General features: G+C 42.7%; 1 protein-coding gene across 2 annotated transcripts in view; it reads right to left on the bottom strand.

The window, feature by feature from the left end:
- The window catches only part of HDX (highly divergent homeobox), a 43903-nt gene that overhangs the window by 8795 nt on the left and 19186 nt on the right, over positions 1-15922 (bottom strand). For both annotated transcript variants that reach the window (XM_064670141.1, XM_064670142.1), the window contains 3 exons: positions 9601-9747; positions 5764-5971; positions 2541-2620 (listed from right to left, as the gene is read on the bottom strand). In XM_064670141.1, coding sequence (XP_064526211.1) covers positions 2541-2620; positions 5764-5971; positions 9601-9747 — 435 coding nt within the window. The remainder of the gene's footprint in view (positions 1-2540; positions 2621-5763; positions 5972-9600; positions 9748-15922) is intronic.

The following is a 15922-nucleotide window of genomic DNA, read 5'->3' as shown; positions in this document are numbered from 1 at the left end:
AGGAATCCCGAGCTGTGCAGCCCCATTAGGTGGCAACACTGCACCTCAGCCAGGATCCAGGAATCCACAGGGAGCTGCTGCCATGGTGACTGGGCTGTGTACAGGGGAGGAGCTCCCTGGCTCCAGGATTTAGGCATCAAATTGAACATTATATCCCCTCACAGCCCTGCTCTGAAGGAGGTTCTGGAAGTTTATCCCTCTGGAGCAAACCAGACAGTAGGGCAAGTACTGATCTATTTTGTGCCTGAAAAATGAAGGAGTTCCCCTTTGGCCCTCTCTGGCCACAGGGCAAGTGAAGTGCCCTAAACAGCAGAGGATGCTGATCCAAAGGACAGTTCCAAATCCACAAACATGGACATTTTCACCTAATTCACAAAAATTTAGGGAGGTTTTTATATTGGGTTTCTAAAGACACCTAAAGCACAATGTTAAGACCAAGCTTAATGCTGATTAAAACTTAGAAATACATCACAATCCTATCCCAAATTTAAAAAAAAATCACTTCTACATTATTTACCAATTGCATGCTCTGTTTTCTCCCAACAGAAAAGAATGTTTTTTCTTTTTATGTAAGAAAATTCAGTTAAGAGGTTATTTCAACAGGAGAAAACATAAAATGCACACATTTTTAGTGCCTCTATTAGATTTTAATTTTTATTCCTATCTAAGGTATATATCAAACAGATAAAGTGGATGTGACAAGAAAGGCATTTTTCAACAGAGCTGTGAAGCATGACTGCCCAGATTTCACTATATTTGAGAGGGAAGCAGGGGTAGTATATGAGGAGGGGATTGTTTTTTAACTATTTTTAATTGGTTTGATAGTTGTGAACATCTATGAGACTGTCTATAATAAAGCAATTTTACTATGGTTTCAGGATAGTGTTTAAGCCCAGTCCAGGCTCATGGTTGGCTCCTGAGGTGTTATTCCAGAGGAGGCTCCTTCCCTGCAGCACATCCATGTCCCTTCTCGCTGCCTGCACTCCAGGCAGCAGGAATGTCCTTCTGATCCCAAGGAGAAACCCTTCCAGGGGGGGTCACCAGGCTCTCCCTGGCAGGACCCACCAAGGTCCCAAGTGTGTGTTGAAAGCAGGGAGGATAAACCACATTTCCTGTGTCTGACAGCCCAGCTGAAGTGACAACACTTCAAAGGCTCCATGTCCCCGAGATCTGCTGCTCCATCCTACCCTCGGCAACACTGTGATTCAAATATTTTTGTTTTCAGGCTCAGCTTGAGGAAAGAGTCTCTAAATAAGTGCCAAACATTCACACTATCTTTCTTAGACATACACTTTAAGATAGTAGGGGAGAGAACAGATTAGAATTTCAAATAGGAAAATTGCATCTCTTATGCAAATCCAATGTATTTTAGTCCAATTTTAACTGCATTTTTAAAAAGTTTTGTGACAGTGTTTTCAGAACAAAGTGTGAAGAAACTATTCCTTGGATTTGTTCCCGTTATTACATCAAATTGCACAGTGCTGGGGTTCAGGGAACTGGAGAGCTGAGTCTCTGAGACATCATCTCTGCAAACCCTTTGCCTGTCACTTCAGATCCTGTATCTCCATGGGAGACACATCAGCCAGACCTCGGAGGGATTAGCTGAGGTCACAGCAGGACACCTGGGAAAACAGAGGGAAAAGGCAGCTGGATCTGTTCAGGCAGCCTGTGGGGTTTCAGTGTATCCAAAGGATGATCATAATTAACAAGGGAAAGGAAAAGTCTCCTCCTCCCAGGGGGAAGGGACTCTCCTGTTGCTTCCCCCCTCGGGTTCTGGGTGGTCAATGGAACACAAATGTTGTTCCCTGTTCTGAGCTGTGGGTTCAGCCCTGCCCAGGAGTGCAGTGGGAGCTGGGCCATGCCCTGATCATTCTGCAGGTAACTCCAGGTAAAAGTCACTCACCTGGGGTCTTCTCTCCTTTCTTCTAACCTGAGAGAGGGCTGGCTGAACACAGGGATTTATGGCATTATTTGCCAGGACTCCTCTCTCTGCCTGTCCTGCCTTGTCTCAGTGCTGTCAGTTAAACCAGCAAGGGGGAAAACAAGAAACACCTGAATAATGCCCTGGCCAGGGTATGGGAGTGAAGGATCCCAGAATCCCAGACCATTCTGAGTGGGAAGGGATCCCCAAGGATCATCCAGCACATTCCCACCCTACCTGACTCGCCCATCCAAGGTCAGCCAGGCAGAGGAACCACTAGAGATACCTGCTAAAAGCTACAGAAAACCAGGTTTAATTCTGGTTTTTTTTTCTCCTTTCTGTTTTGCTACACTTGGTACTTTCAAAGCTCTACCCAAGAGTTGGGCTTGGCCCTCCAGAGGAAGAACAGCAGAGTGGCAGAATATAGAAAAAACATGTAATTCCATTTCCACTGAATGTTTTAGTATTTTTTTTCTACTATGTTTTAGTATTTCTAGTACAGTTTTAGTGCTCCCAACTAGGAAGGCCTCTTAGCACCCTCAAGTTTTCACCTAATGAGAAACATTGATATTGGACAACCCCAGCATGAGGAATTCAGGAGGCAAAGGAAGGTACCTACCACATTGTCAGCGGGAACTGGATTCTGGTCATCATCTTTGTGACCAATTTCTTCATTTTGAAGAGCTTCATTTGTCTCTTCTGCAGAAATAAATTAGATTTGTCAGGTTTCATTCCACTCTTATGCTGCAGGAACATTAATAGTCTTTACCATAAATATGTCACAGCTGCTAAATTCAAAAGCAAAGTCATAGTAACAATGTCTATTCATAAAAAATAACATATGTCTGATTAAAGAAGACATCCTGTCACAAGGATTTCAAGCCAATTTGCCGATTGCTACTTGAAACAATAGGAAAACTATCAGTTATTCTCTTACAATCTTCCTGTTTTTTGATTCAGATTGGAATATTAAAAGAGTGTACAGAACTTTTTTTTTTTAATGTCAAATAAATTACTGCATGAAAAATTCTGCATTCCCTGAAATTACAGGATACATATCAGAATAGCACCTGAAATTATAGGCACGTGTCTGAACCCACCTCCTCCTTGCAGACATTGGTTAGTTTTGAACCAAAAACTGAGCAAGCAGATAATTTCCTTCTCATGTGGCAAATGTATCCCCACTGAACCTAAGCTGCTGTTTTATGTACAAGCACTTGAAAACAGAGTAGATTTTACCCTTCTATTTCAACCACAAGGATGAAATATAGATGAAATACAGAATAGATGATGATTCTATTTGCCTTAATGGCCAATGAGAAAACATAACCCAAAGGAAGATAAGTAGGTCTGTTCACCCCTAAAATTAAGTATGTTTCTCATATTTACTTGAATTTTCTGCATTAATATATAAATATATATATTTAATATAAAGAGGAAAAGAGGGAATGGGCAGCAAGGTTCAGGTAGGACACTGGAAGGGGGCAGGTGGCAATGCCAGGGTCTATCAGCTCCACACATACACAGGGATAACAGGATTTCCCTGGGATTACCAACACTGCAAGGACAGGATAATGTTTAGGCCAGATCATACAGAGACAGTTAATTGTTTTAAGTAACTTTTCTACCAGTTGAATATCTCTAAACTGAGCAAATTTAATTGAAAATTGTTTCCAATAAGTTTAATCTGCCATCAGTCGTGGCTTCTGAGGACAATCAGTGCCAGGAGCAGCAGGAATGGGATCAAATGGGAGAACTGGAGAGCAGGAGCAGGGAAGGGCCCTCGTTACACCCAGGGGGGTGAAGGGCACTGAGGAGGCACCTCAGGGACTCGGGAACATTCCAGAGCACCAGCCACTCCATAACCCTGAGAGTCACCCCTTGGATCCCACAGCAGCTCCCTACAGCATTCCCAACTCTTTAAATATTCATCCTCAGCTCACAGAACCCAGCACAGCTCTGACCCTCCACAGGGCTGTGCTCACACAAAGCATGGATCCAATTAACATACAATTTAAAAAGGTGAGGCAATAGAAGAGCTTTAATGCTTCATTTGGTATCACAGTACAGCTCACTTTATTTTTTTATATTTATGCATTTTAAAAGCAAGAGCCATCACCAATGTCACTCTAATCAGGTGATCAAAAATAGCTTTTTTCTGTCTTTCAAAGTGGTTTTTGTTGTGGTGGTTTGGGGTTTTTTAATAAATTAGGATCAAAAGTTACAGTTCTCAAACATTAAAACAATCCCTATCTGTGACTGAATGGCACACATGAGTATTAGGGGAAATATTTTCCAGGGAGTTCAAAACAAGCTGAGCTGCAGCAGTGAAACCTCCTCCTTTGAACTGGAGAAATGAATAGCAATAATTGTTGTGGGAGAATAAAGGAATGAAAGTGGGATTCCTGGATGCTGTGGAAATCCTGTCATTTTTCTTGCACTTCCTTAAGCTTTGACACTAATAATCTACTCAAAGTCTTCCAGCCTTATCTTGTTTTATGAAAGCCTTGCTCAAAAAAAGTGCTGTTATTTCTCACTTTAACTACAGAGGGTTCAGACTCTTCCCCTGTCACTGTTTTCTTTCAAGCAGATCTGACTTAAATCAGCTCTTTCCACACCTCAGGCAAATCAAGGACTCAGAGATTCTGCATCTCACTTGCCTTTCAATCACTTGACCCATTTCTTTATCATCTTATTCTCTTTCCAGCAGGTTATGACAAAGCCATCACAAATTCCTTCCCAGCAGCTCTCCCTTTTCCTGATTCTTCCCTTGAAATTGTTCTGACAAGATGACAAGATCAAGCCTGGCACATCGAGCTGCACCAGCAGGCCCGAGGTCAGGCTTTCTTTTAGTTTAGAGAGCAAAGGCTTTATTGATCTCTCTAATCAGAAGCACTGGGAGCAATTAGTGAGCTGTGGATGTGCAGAGCAGCTCGTGGGGCCCAGAGCTCATGGACAAGAGGGGAAGGGAGGGATCGATTCCATGTGCTCGTGGGAGGTGGAGGAAAAGGGAATTAAGTCCGAGACACTTCTCACTCCAGATCCTGCAGTTTTCCAAGGACATGCCCTGTGGGTGCAGCTCTGAGGCTCCTGAGCCCTCCCTGCTCCTGGCTTTGATCTGCTGGTTGGTGTTTGCCTGTCAGAGCCTGGAACACCAGGAGTTCTGGGCAGCTTTAGTTCAAGCCCAGGTCTGAGCTGATGGTTCCCTGCCAGGAGAGCTGTGAGTGCCCAGCTCTGCTCAGCTCACAGGGAGCAGGTCCATGTGCATCAGTGCCTGGGGTCACTCGGGCTCACAGGAATCATGGAATCACAGCATGGTTTGGGTTGGAAGGGACCTGAAAGCTCATCCAGTCCCAGCCCCTGCCATGGCAGGGACACCTTCCACTAGCCCAGGCTGCTCCAAGCCCCATCCAACCTGGCCTTGGACACTTGCAGGGATGGGGCATCAAAGGGGATGGATATTCCAGGTGGTCGTGTACACCTGGCCAGTCTGCAGAGAGCATTTTTTAAACCTGGCTTCCTGGGGAAGGGAGATTCTTCATCTGTGCTGTCAGTCCAGCTCTCAGCTGCACCAGCAAAATGTGAACTTGTCTTGTATGAATGAGGCAGAAATGGAGCTCTTACAAGAAAAGGCTCCTGCAATTTCTGTGATAACAAAGCCAACAGAACTCAGAGAGAGGGAGAAGAAAGAGACCAAACAGTACCTTCAACAAGCCGAGGTGGAGCCCTTGTGACTGTGAGAGACTCTTTCAGACGTTTGTGAATGTGAACAACAGAATCCAAAGCATGCACACTGCACAAAATTAAAAATACAGGCACAGCAGTAACTGCAATTCAAATACCTTGTGAGCTTCCTTCAGATAAGCAGATTGACACTTCATCATTCCTATCATTATCATCCCCCACTTCAGTAGCAGTTTCCTCTCCTGGATTAAGTGCTGATTTAGAAACAAATTCAGATTGATCAGAGAAATCAGCAGGACCTCCTCTAGGGGGTGGGACCTCAATCCCCATTAAACGATATTTCCGTCTTCGATTCCCAATCCAAGTCTTGTAAGAGAAATAAACATGAATGAATCAGAAACTATGACAAAGCAACAGGCCCCCAACCAAGTGACATCAGCACATCTGGACTACAGGAACAAGAGTGCAGCAGCACTGCAGGGGAGGGGTCATTCCCCCTGTTTGACCCTCATGAGGCTGATTCCTGTGTCCAGGCTCAGTCCTCCAACACAAGGGAAAAGGGAAGGTGCACAGCGAAAGGAAAAGCAGCAACAGGCACAAGTGGCAGTAAGGGAAGCTCTGACTGGAGTTGAGAAGAAAAGGAAAAATATTCTTTCCAGTGAGGCACAGGGACAGTGTGTCCATAGGAACCTTGGCACCTCCAGCCTTGGAGGTAACTCAGCATTTTACCGGACATCATCCTGGGAAACCTGACCTGACTGCCAAGTCAATCCTGCTCTAAATAAAGAGCAGGACTAGGTGACCTCGTAAGGTCTCTCCCCACCTAAATTATTCAACAAATTTAACTTAAGATCTTTGATCCAGGTTTCTCCCACTCTGCAACTTCCTTAAGGGGACTAAAGTGACCCAAACATCCCACCTGTTCTAGGATTTCCTACAGGGAATTGGCCAAGGTGACAGATCTACATCACTCCACTCTGAGGACAGAACACTAAGTTCAGAGCAGGATCATCCTTCGGTCCCCTGTGGCTGGAAGACAAGGCTTTAGGAAGCACTGCCTGCAGGAAGGTAGAGGAGCCCACTGGGAACAGTGGTGGAAGATGGAACAGGCCCAGGACCCAGGAACCTGGAACCCCATTCCCGGTGGGATGGGTATGGATGCTTTAAGTTCATTTTACATCAATAAAACTAAGTTTCAAAAAGGAAAAAAGGGAAAAAAACCCCTAACATTCCAAATTCTCCAAGTGGATCTGTACCACTGTCCATAAATTTGCTTTCTCTGATAAAGAAAAGTCTACACTAAAAATTATTTAAGACCCAAAACAGGGTTTAACATGATGTCATAAGAACTGTCTGCACCTCTTCACCTCTTACTTCTCTCCCTTCCCTTCCATTACTGAGGCTTTTTTCTGATATAGGGCATGAAAAAGTTTAGTAAAAAAAAACTTGTTGCTTGTAATACCTTGATTATCAAAGAGAAAAATAAAAAAATATTAACAGCAGTCCCAACTACTAAAGGCAGCTTCATGCTGCGCTAACCTTGAAAAAAAGATCTTTTCAAGCTGCATCTCTAACTAGCTAAAAGGTGACATGCTGAACACTATTTTTGGCAAATCCTTTTTGTTGGGTGGTATTTGCTTTCCCAGCTTGCTGGTTTTCCTCTTTGAAGAATGCACAACAGGCACGCAGAGAGCTACCCAGATAATTTTGTATATTATATATTGTTCGGGGAAAAAAATAAAAGAAAAAAAAAAACCCCAAGCAGCCCTTTGAGATCTGTATCTCTTTTTTCCAAGCTGTGTATTGCCATTCTTTAAATTTTCCCATAATCTTGTGATGGTAATAAATAGTGATAACAAGTAGAAAATTTAAAATTGAATCTACTCCTTTTTTAGTAAAAAATTCAGAGCAAACTGAGGCAGTTGGGAAAGGCAGATTTTGTCTTTTTATACACCTTTCAAAGCAGAAAAGCTTTCATTGAACATATTGAATATGTCATAGAAGACGAACATGTTTTTATAGTGTCACCAGCTTTTACCTGGTGAACTGCTGAGGAGGAGATGTCTTTACTCTACAGTGGGTGCTTAGAGTAGCTTTGATCTCTTATATCCAAAAGCTTTCTGTTCTATTAATTAAAAAAAAAATATATAAAATTGTTATGCAGTTGTCTTATATTCCTCCCATATTTCTGAGGAGCTTCATAGCTGACATCCCTCCTTAGCAAATGTCTGTCTTGCTGCAAAAAGGGCTATTCTGCTATTCTTCTATGAATTAATAAAAATGTGTAAAAAAAAACCCCAAACAAAAAAACCCCCCCACAAAACAAAGAACCCAAACCAAAATGTAATCAGCAATAATTATAATGTAAAAAAGAGAAATATTTTAAGTTAAAGAGGTTTTGGCCGGAGTTCACATATTTAAATTTGTTGTGGGTGTTATTTTTTATACACACACACATACATATATATATATAACCCCAAATATGTGTATATATATATATATATATATATATATATATATATATATATATACGTGCAGTTGGGTTTATATGGATACTCAGTACTACTTTATATATGCTGCATTTATTTTTTACATCACAATTCTTGCTACAATTCCCAAGCCTGCCATATAGAGGAACCAGAGTCAGAGATGGGGCAGACACTGGTAACAATAAAGAAGAAAAGAAGAAAAGATATCTTTTTTTTCCTTCATTTGTGTGTGTTTTGATACAGGTTATGCCAGAGCCCTGCCCTGAGGACAAAAGCATTGCAGCAGATTAAAGGTATGTACAGAACTCCACAGTGTCACCCTGTGTGATTCCTAAGGGAACAAACTAAGGGAGCATGGATGTCACTGTCCTGGAAATGAGCTGTGTCATGTCCAGGAGATGGTGGCAGTGGGAACAGCTCCACCTTTCAGAAAGCAAACTGAAGAGCTTGGGAAATAGGGAGCAGCTTTGTTCTCTACAGAGAAAAGAGTAATTCTTTTCAGCCTCCAAAAGTACAGTTTAGTTTTTTAGGATTCAGGCAAACAAGTAAATAATCAGATCTGTGTTAACACTGAGAGTAGCTCTGGTACCATTCTGATGTTCCAACCCAGAGGTCTCCCCAACAGGAGGGTTTCAATAAGGGCTCCCAGTTCTGCTTTTGCAGCAGTGTCAGGAATTTAGGAAAGAGGTGGAAAAAGAGGATGGAGACTGAAAGGACTGATCATAAATGTCCTGCTTGTTATGGGGGCTCTTGTCATGTTTTTGTTGGACTGAAGGACAGCCAGACTCTTTCCTGAGGATGGACACACCTTGAGTGACTGAGACCCCCCCAGCTGCAGAGTGATGCTGTATCTCTGCTCATCTGGGACACACTGGCATCAACTGAGGCTGTACCAAACTTCCCAGCCTCTGGAAGAGATGATGTGGGGTGTTCTTGGGAGTCAGGTGATCTCCACCACCCCTGTACCTTGTAAAGCAATCCCTCCTCAGCCACACCTACATGGACTATCAAACTGAACCCAGAATTGTTCACAGTGCCCTGTGCTCTCCATCACATCTCAGCCTGCCCTCAAGACACTCCTGTTAAATAGTTTTTTTCCTGTTTTGGAGCATTTTCTTTCACATGTTTTTTTCCTATAAGCATGAATGAGAAATCCTTTCCCTTTGTCTACAGAAAAGTCTTTTTTTGGTATCTTAATAGCAACACAAATAGCACCTTTCAGTCTTCTAGGATCTCCCTACAAAACGAAACATTTTTACTTAAAATCTTACTCCAGAGGACGTCAAACAGCTTGTAGTGCTGCTTCTGCTGCTGATCAATAAGATCTTACCTGAGGGCTTGTACTATATATAGATGCAGAAAGAGCAGGAGAGCACTTCCCAGCGTGGTCATTCATTATGTAATACGTGATATCTATTTCAAGCTTCCTCATGAAATTTTTAAAGCCTTTCATCTGTCCTATTTTTGCTCCAGCGACAAGATAAGGGAAGACTCTGGATTTCTTACCCGCACTATTTCACAGTCAACATTTAATTCTGCAGCCACAGCTTCAATTTTCTCTCTGCAGACTGAGCCCAGGCTGGTCATGCCATTGTCCCAGTATTTCTTTAGGGTGGCTAAGTCTCGGTCACTAAATTGTGTGCGGTCCTGTAACTGCAAGATAAAGAACACACTGTTAAGATTTAAAAAAAAAAATCTGCTTATCCCATTTCATTGCCAGAGGTCTCATGTACAGTAAGACATAAGTGGTACAGTCTCCATGGCTCTTCTTCTCTTTTAGCTCTCCCTTAAGAGTTTATTTTTTTAAAGTTTGGGGTTTTTTATTCAGGGCAGTTCAGAGTTCCCTGGGATTTGCTTTAAAGGCAGTGGCAGGTTTAAAGCACTTCAGCTTTGTTTCAACTCTACCTGATTTTTTTTGTCATTTTTTTTTATCTCATCCTATAAGGCCTTACTGAAAAGAACTTTTTTCCCCTTGTGCTGTTTACTCTCTCACCCAATTTATGCAAATTACTCCTTAAGGCTTTTCAAGTTTCTCACCCTCCCCCCCCTAAAGTTCTTTTATCTTACTGCAAACTACAATACATGCATAATTCAAAGGATTCTGACTTCCTAAAGGGAATACTTTAATGTTTATTTGGGAAGCTTGAGTTAAATTGGTTCCACTGTTATCTGAGAGTTCCCAAACTCTTTGTCTACACTTATCAAAATATGTGATAGTGGATCACTGATAAAAGGAGTTAACACTGGAAAAGAACTCCTGAACATCACTGCTTGAACTGGGGTGGGCACGGAGTGTATTTCTCTGGTAGAGCTTCCAACCTTTATCAAAAGCTTGTCACCCAGAATTTTAACTAAAATCTACAGTTTCTTTACACCAACCCATGTCTGTCACCTCTCCTGCTATTCAGAGTACAGAAATGCAACCACAAAGTCTGCACTGTGGACTTGTAGCCCGTGTAGCCCAATTGTCATTATTTCACTAGTTCATTTTGTTCACGATTGCAATAGCTGAAATCTGTGTTTGCTCATTTAAAAACTGTGAAAAGTTAGAATGAAATAATTTTAAAATGGAGTAAAAGGGAATTTTGCAGAAATAGGATCATTTGACAACCTTGTAGAGTTACCAGTTCTAGCTTTTGTTAATCTTCAGAATATGGTAATCCTTACAATTTTCTTCTTCTAAAAATCACTTTTTAAAAAAAATGTTAGAAGCACTTGAATCACCTTAATGTTGAACATGAAATAGGGGTATCAAACCCTTATCTCCTTAAAATAATCCTGGGTGCCACAGTAATAAATGTACCAGGTATATTCAAATATGGTCTGGTTGGACTCGATGACTTTTGAGGTCTTTTCCAACTATCACAATTCCATGATTCTATGATTATTAACTGCAACCAGGCACTCAGGAGTTTTTCCTGGCTATCATTTCATCCATCCAAGTCCAGAATGACAGAAGCTGTTTCCATCCCACCCATCCTTGGCTGATGGCACCCAGGGGCAGAGTGGAGCATCCATGGACACAGCACAGCCGGAGCCGCTCTCCTGCCTCCTGCACACCCTGAGCAGCCACAGCACAGGAGATGCTCCCAGACAGCAAGCTCCAGGCTATTCTCATCCAAAAGGAACCCACTTGGCACATTTCAAGACTGCTCCAGGCTGAGCAAAGTGCAGCAAAGCCAAATCCCTGGTGCCCGTTCACCCTGAGCTGAGTTGTGCTCCTGGTACACCTGACCTGAGTTGCTTCTACCTACAAGCCCTTTCCAAGGAACAAAAGTGTAGTTATCTCCTGGATCACTGCAGCAACAGCTCCTTTTATGGCTGCTGGCAAAATAGATTGATTTCTAAAAGGACTGCTCTGTGGTGGGGGAGCTGAGAAAAGGGAAGGCAGAAAGGAGAGGGATACCAACACTCCAAATACACAGAGAAACCCCGGCCTGGCCTGCATTCCTGAATGCTCAGGGCAACCTCACCTTCCAAAGGACACTGAGAGTTTTTGAAACATAAATAAATAACATTTCTTGTTGGTTCTGGAGAGCTCAGTGACAGCACTGCTGCAACCACTGACAGGGAACTCCCAGCTCACTGTGATCTGTGCTCAGCGGGAGCACAAAACACAACATGCCCAGCTAAAGGACCCCCTGGAACACACTGTGGACAGTCCCCCTCCCAGCAGAGGGGTGAAATGGGAGAAGCAAAAAGAAACCTGTCTGATGTTACTGCCCAGGGAAGGGAGCAGCCCCACTCAGGATTGTCTTCTCCCACTTAAGTTTGTTGTGTTGGCCAAACTAGAACAAAACCCAAAGAAAGAGCAGCTGCTGCTGGAGGGAGCTCAGGTTTCTGTTCGCCACGTGATTTTCCAATTATCTCAGAAATGCTTGTACTGAAAGAACCCAGGGAAGAACTGGCCAACAGGAACGTGAGATGCAAGAGGATCCTGCACTGGACAAAGACACACAGTGACTGACTCAAGTTACCAAAGGGATGGTGCTCAGGAAGGGTGCAGAGCCTGCTCAGCTTTTACTTAATCAATACAAGAAGAAAGCAGCAGCCACCTGACCTTCAAAACTTTTACTTAAAAATGCAATCTCACATCTTTTCCATTTTAGATGGGTGGATGTTAATTCTGATCATCTACTACAAATGTTTCAATAAAAATCTTATTAGACACATCACCATTCAACAGTTTTCACCTCACAATGGCTATAAAATTTTGCTCCAGGACCAGGGCTGTAGAGTCAGTCTCAATAGTTTAGATCAAAGCAGATGTTTTAAAGTTCAGAGAAGTCTCCTGTAGCTACACTCTCAAAAAGGTCTTTTGCAGCCACTTGCTGTGGAAATGAAAGGGGGAAAAAATAGGAGGATCTTTTTTTTACCTCCTTTTCAAAAACAATCCCCAGTGTTTCAGCTGACAATGTGTATTTTTGCTTTTTGCTGTTGCAGTTGCTGCCACACCAGGCACCTCATCCTGTCCCTCATCCCAGCAGTACAGGAATCACCCTGACACCCATCACGAGGCACAGAGGAAATTGAGAAGAGAAACCCCAAAAGATGATCATTTCCACACCCTGCTCTCCTTTGCTGCACCATCATCCTGGGCTCAGTGTCAGCCCTTAAGCTCTCTGGATGTTAATAACACTTCAGCATGTCCAAATTTCAGATCCAGATTAACTGCCTTCATGTAACATGCTGTGCCATGTGCCTTAATCAGCAATTTCTTAGGGAAATCACAAACTACCTTCAATTACAGGATCATCCCCTTGACATGGATTATACTCAAGTTTGACTCCTGCATTATAAACTGCTTAAAAATCACATAATGCTTTTACAACAGTCAATGACTTTTGTGAGAAAATAAAGGGTAGAATTTCTACACTGAACATGTAACTATGCTTCCATCAACCTTCTCATGCTTAATATCATCAGAGGAACTGAGGAAGCAAGAGGAAAAACTCAAGTCCTATCTTAATATTCACAGTTATGGGGAAAAAAACCCCATAATATTGAAAAGCTTCATATTTATAGCAATACTTTCTACAGATGAAGACAAGGCAGTAATTCAGTTCTTATTTTTACTTCATTAAATCAAACTATGAATTCAATTCTCATTTCCTCTCTTCAGATCTCGGGTTTGCCCATTCGAGGCTCGGCTTTACTCCCAGTAGTGTTGGCTGTTGGCTGAATTCCTCACATTGACCACTTTTGTTGTCCACAGTTAAAAAAAATCAGGAGAAGCTTCTTCCAGCAGAAAGCAGCCTCTCAATTCCCAAGGAAAAGCAATCCTGGCGAGCAAATTGAATCAGCAGTTCTGCCGCGCGCAGGGTTAAACCCGGCTTATCCCCCGACCTCCCAAGTGTAACAACAACATCCTTGGAAGAGATGACCCAGTTTATTATAGACATTCCTGGCACTGGGCCGACCCCTCATCACACCCACTGTGCAGGCAGGATCTGTGGTGCAAATCCGGTGTCTATAATTGGGATGAATAATTGCCCGGCAGTGGAGTGTCCTTATCCTGCCTTTTATTAGATCCTGCTTTTTTAGATCCAGTTTTATGCAGGAGTTGAAAATGTTTCAGGCCACGTGCACAAAAGCTATACACAAATCTCAGATTATTAATCAAAGACATGGTAAAAAACGAGAGAACTGGGGGTTTAATATAAATGTAGTAACTACTGCATTTATGGTGCAGCTGAGCACTGTGTGTTGGGTTCATTTAAACTGCAGTGAAATCACATTAAATCAACATTCAGTTCTGATGCTTGGTGATGAAATGGGCTGAGGTAATGGTTATTTTTAGCAAACAAACCTCTCACAACAAATTTTCTGTGCCTTTGATCCCTGTCACTGCTCCTCTGTTGTATTTTGGGAGGGATGGGAAGATCAGAAGCGAGCACAGCATTCAAGGTATGAACAAATCCCAGATTCTTCTGTACAAGCACCGTGTCAGTTTTTCCTTCCCAATGACACCATCGTTCAGCTCTCTGAGCCCTGACACTAATTAATGTCTGATTTTTAGCGGGGATTATCAATTCCTATCCCAAGATCTTATTTATATATATTAATGGTTATTTCTGACCCATTTTACTATGGTTTCCCCTTTCCCATCTGCACCATTCAATATGAATCTTACTCTTGTTTATTATTTCTTAATTTCCCATATACAAATTCTGAAGGTCTGCATTGTCCCCTAACACTACCAAGATATTTAACCTCATTAAAGCTGTGCCAGATGCCACATTCCTTCAGTCTGAGGTTTTAGGTTCAGGTTTCACCAGTGCCCCCATGTCAGTGACACCCTGATCCTGCTGCTCACACACAGCTGCACAAACTTCAGGCACAAAGGACTTTGGAAAAGCAGCATCTGAAGGCACCTTAAACTCTTACTGCTGATACACTCTTAGGGCACACACTGTTAGATTTCTGCACCAGAGATGGTTTGCATCCTTTCCCACTGGCTGGGGAAGCCTGAAGTTTGCTCTGATGGAAGCAGAACTTGTCAATATTTCACAGGAACCCGGTGTGAGAAGAGCTGTAACTCTCTCATGAGCTTCAACACTCAGCCAAAATTATATATATTCTGTTAATATCTGTTTCTAAACCAAACTCAGCTAAGAAGATGAAAGAAAAGGAAAAAAGAAAAAAGAGGTATCTGTGCAATGAACAGTCTAGCCAAAAAAAATCACACTCTGAACCCATCATCTCACTCTGCAATTTCCAAACCAACCCTCAATCCTCACAAACTGAAAATTTGCCCTTCTTCTTGTGATTTTGAACTAGTTTGTTAAATACTGAACATTCAGCCCCAAAGTAAACTGATTTTTAGATGGTAATTATTATGATTCTTACTTAATCTATTAATATCTTTCTTACATTAGACCAGAAAGTCTGTTTTCCAACTCCTGCCCAGATGTGACATATTTCTGGCCTGCAGGTTCATGGCACACAATAAGCCAAGGTGATTTGTGGCACTTTGGTGCAGCATGTCATAATAAATAAAAAGATGTATTTAGCCTGCAATGATGACCAGACTTGCTCTCCCTTTGCATTCCCTGAGGATTGCTGCTGGACAAAGGTGCTGTTCCTGGGAGGAAGGCCAGGACATGCTCTGGATCATCTCATGGAGAAGTATCTTGAGATAGGTGGTGAAATATTTCCCAGGAGGAGGAAACACATTAACCAACATTCCCAAAGACACCAAGTATGAACAAGGACAGTTTCCCACCCAGCCCTGTGGAGACCCTCAGCTTGGCTCATCTCCCTCCCTGAAGATCCCAACTGTCTCACTCAGACATGCTCCAAGTAACTTCACTAAACCACTCCTGGGAGAGCAGAGGAATCTGAACAGGTGAAGAGAACTTCATGTTGGTGTAGTCTGAAAACAAAAAGGCACAGCTGAGGTGCCCTCTGACTCCAGGCAGCTTTAATCCCTGTGGGGGCTTCACTGTAAAGCTGCTCCAAGGTATTTTTTCTCCAGCTCACATCCACTTACAGCAGCAGACAGTTTTCAGGGGCCTTTCAGACCCACTCCAAGGAGCATTTTCCTCAGCAGTTCCACTGCTGTCTCCCCCCCACAATCCAGCTGTATTCCCAATGCCCATGGATGTGCCACGGAACTGGTGGAGGTCTCACACCGACCTGGGTTAGACCCAAAGTGTGCCCACTGCTCTCCTCCTGTGGCAGGAGGACTCCAAGGGGGGACACTTTAATGCCACTGTCTCCAGAGTTTTATTCAAACAGGCCATGAGCAAAGAGTAATTTAAAATCAAAATTCAGCACAGGAACTCTCTCCACCCATTTCAGGTACTTCCCCTCCCCAAATACGTGT

Source organism: Pseudopipra pipra, chromosome 13 (genome assembly GCF_036250125.1).
Source record: "Pseudopipra pipra isolate bDixPip1 chromosome 13, bDixPip1.hap1, whole genome shotgun sequence".
Classification (NCBI taxonomy): Eukaryota; Metazoa; Chordata; class Aves; order Passeriformes; family Pipridae; genus Pseudopipra; species Pseudopipra pipra.
This window is presented reverse-complemented; position numbering and strand designations above follow the sequence as displayed.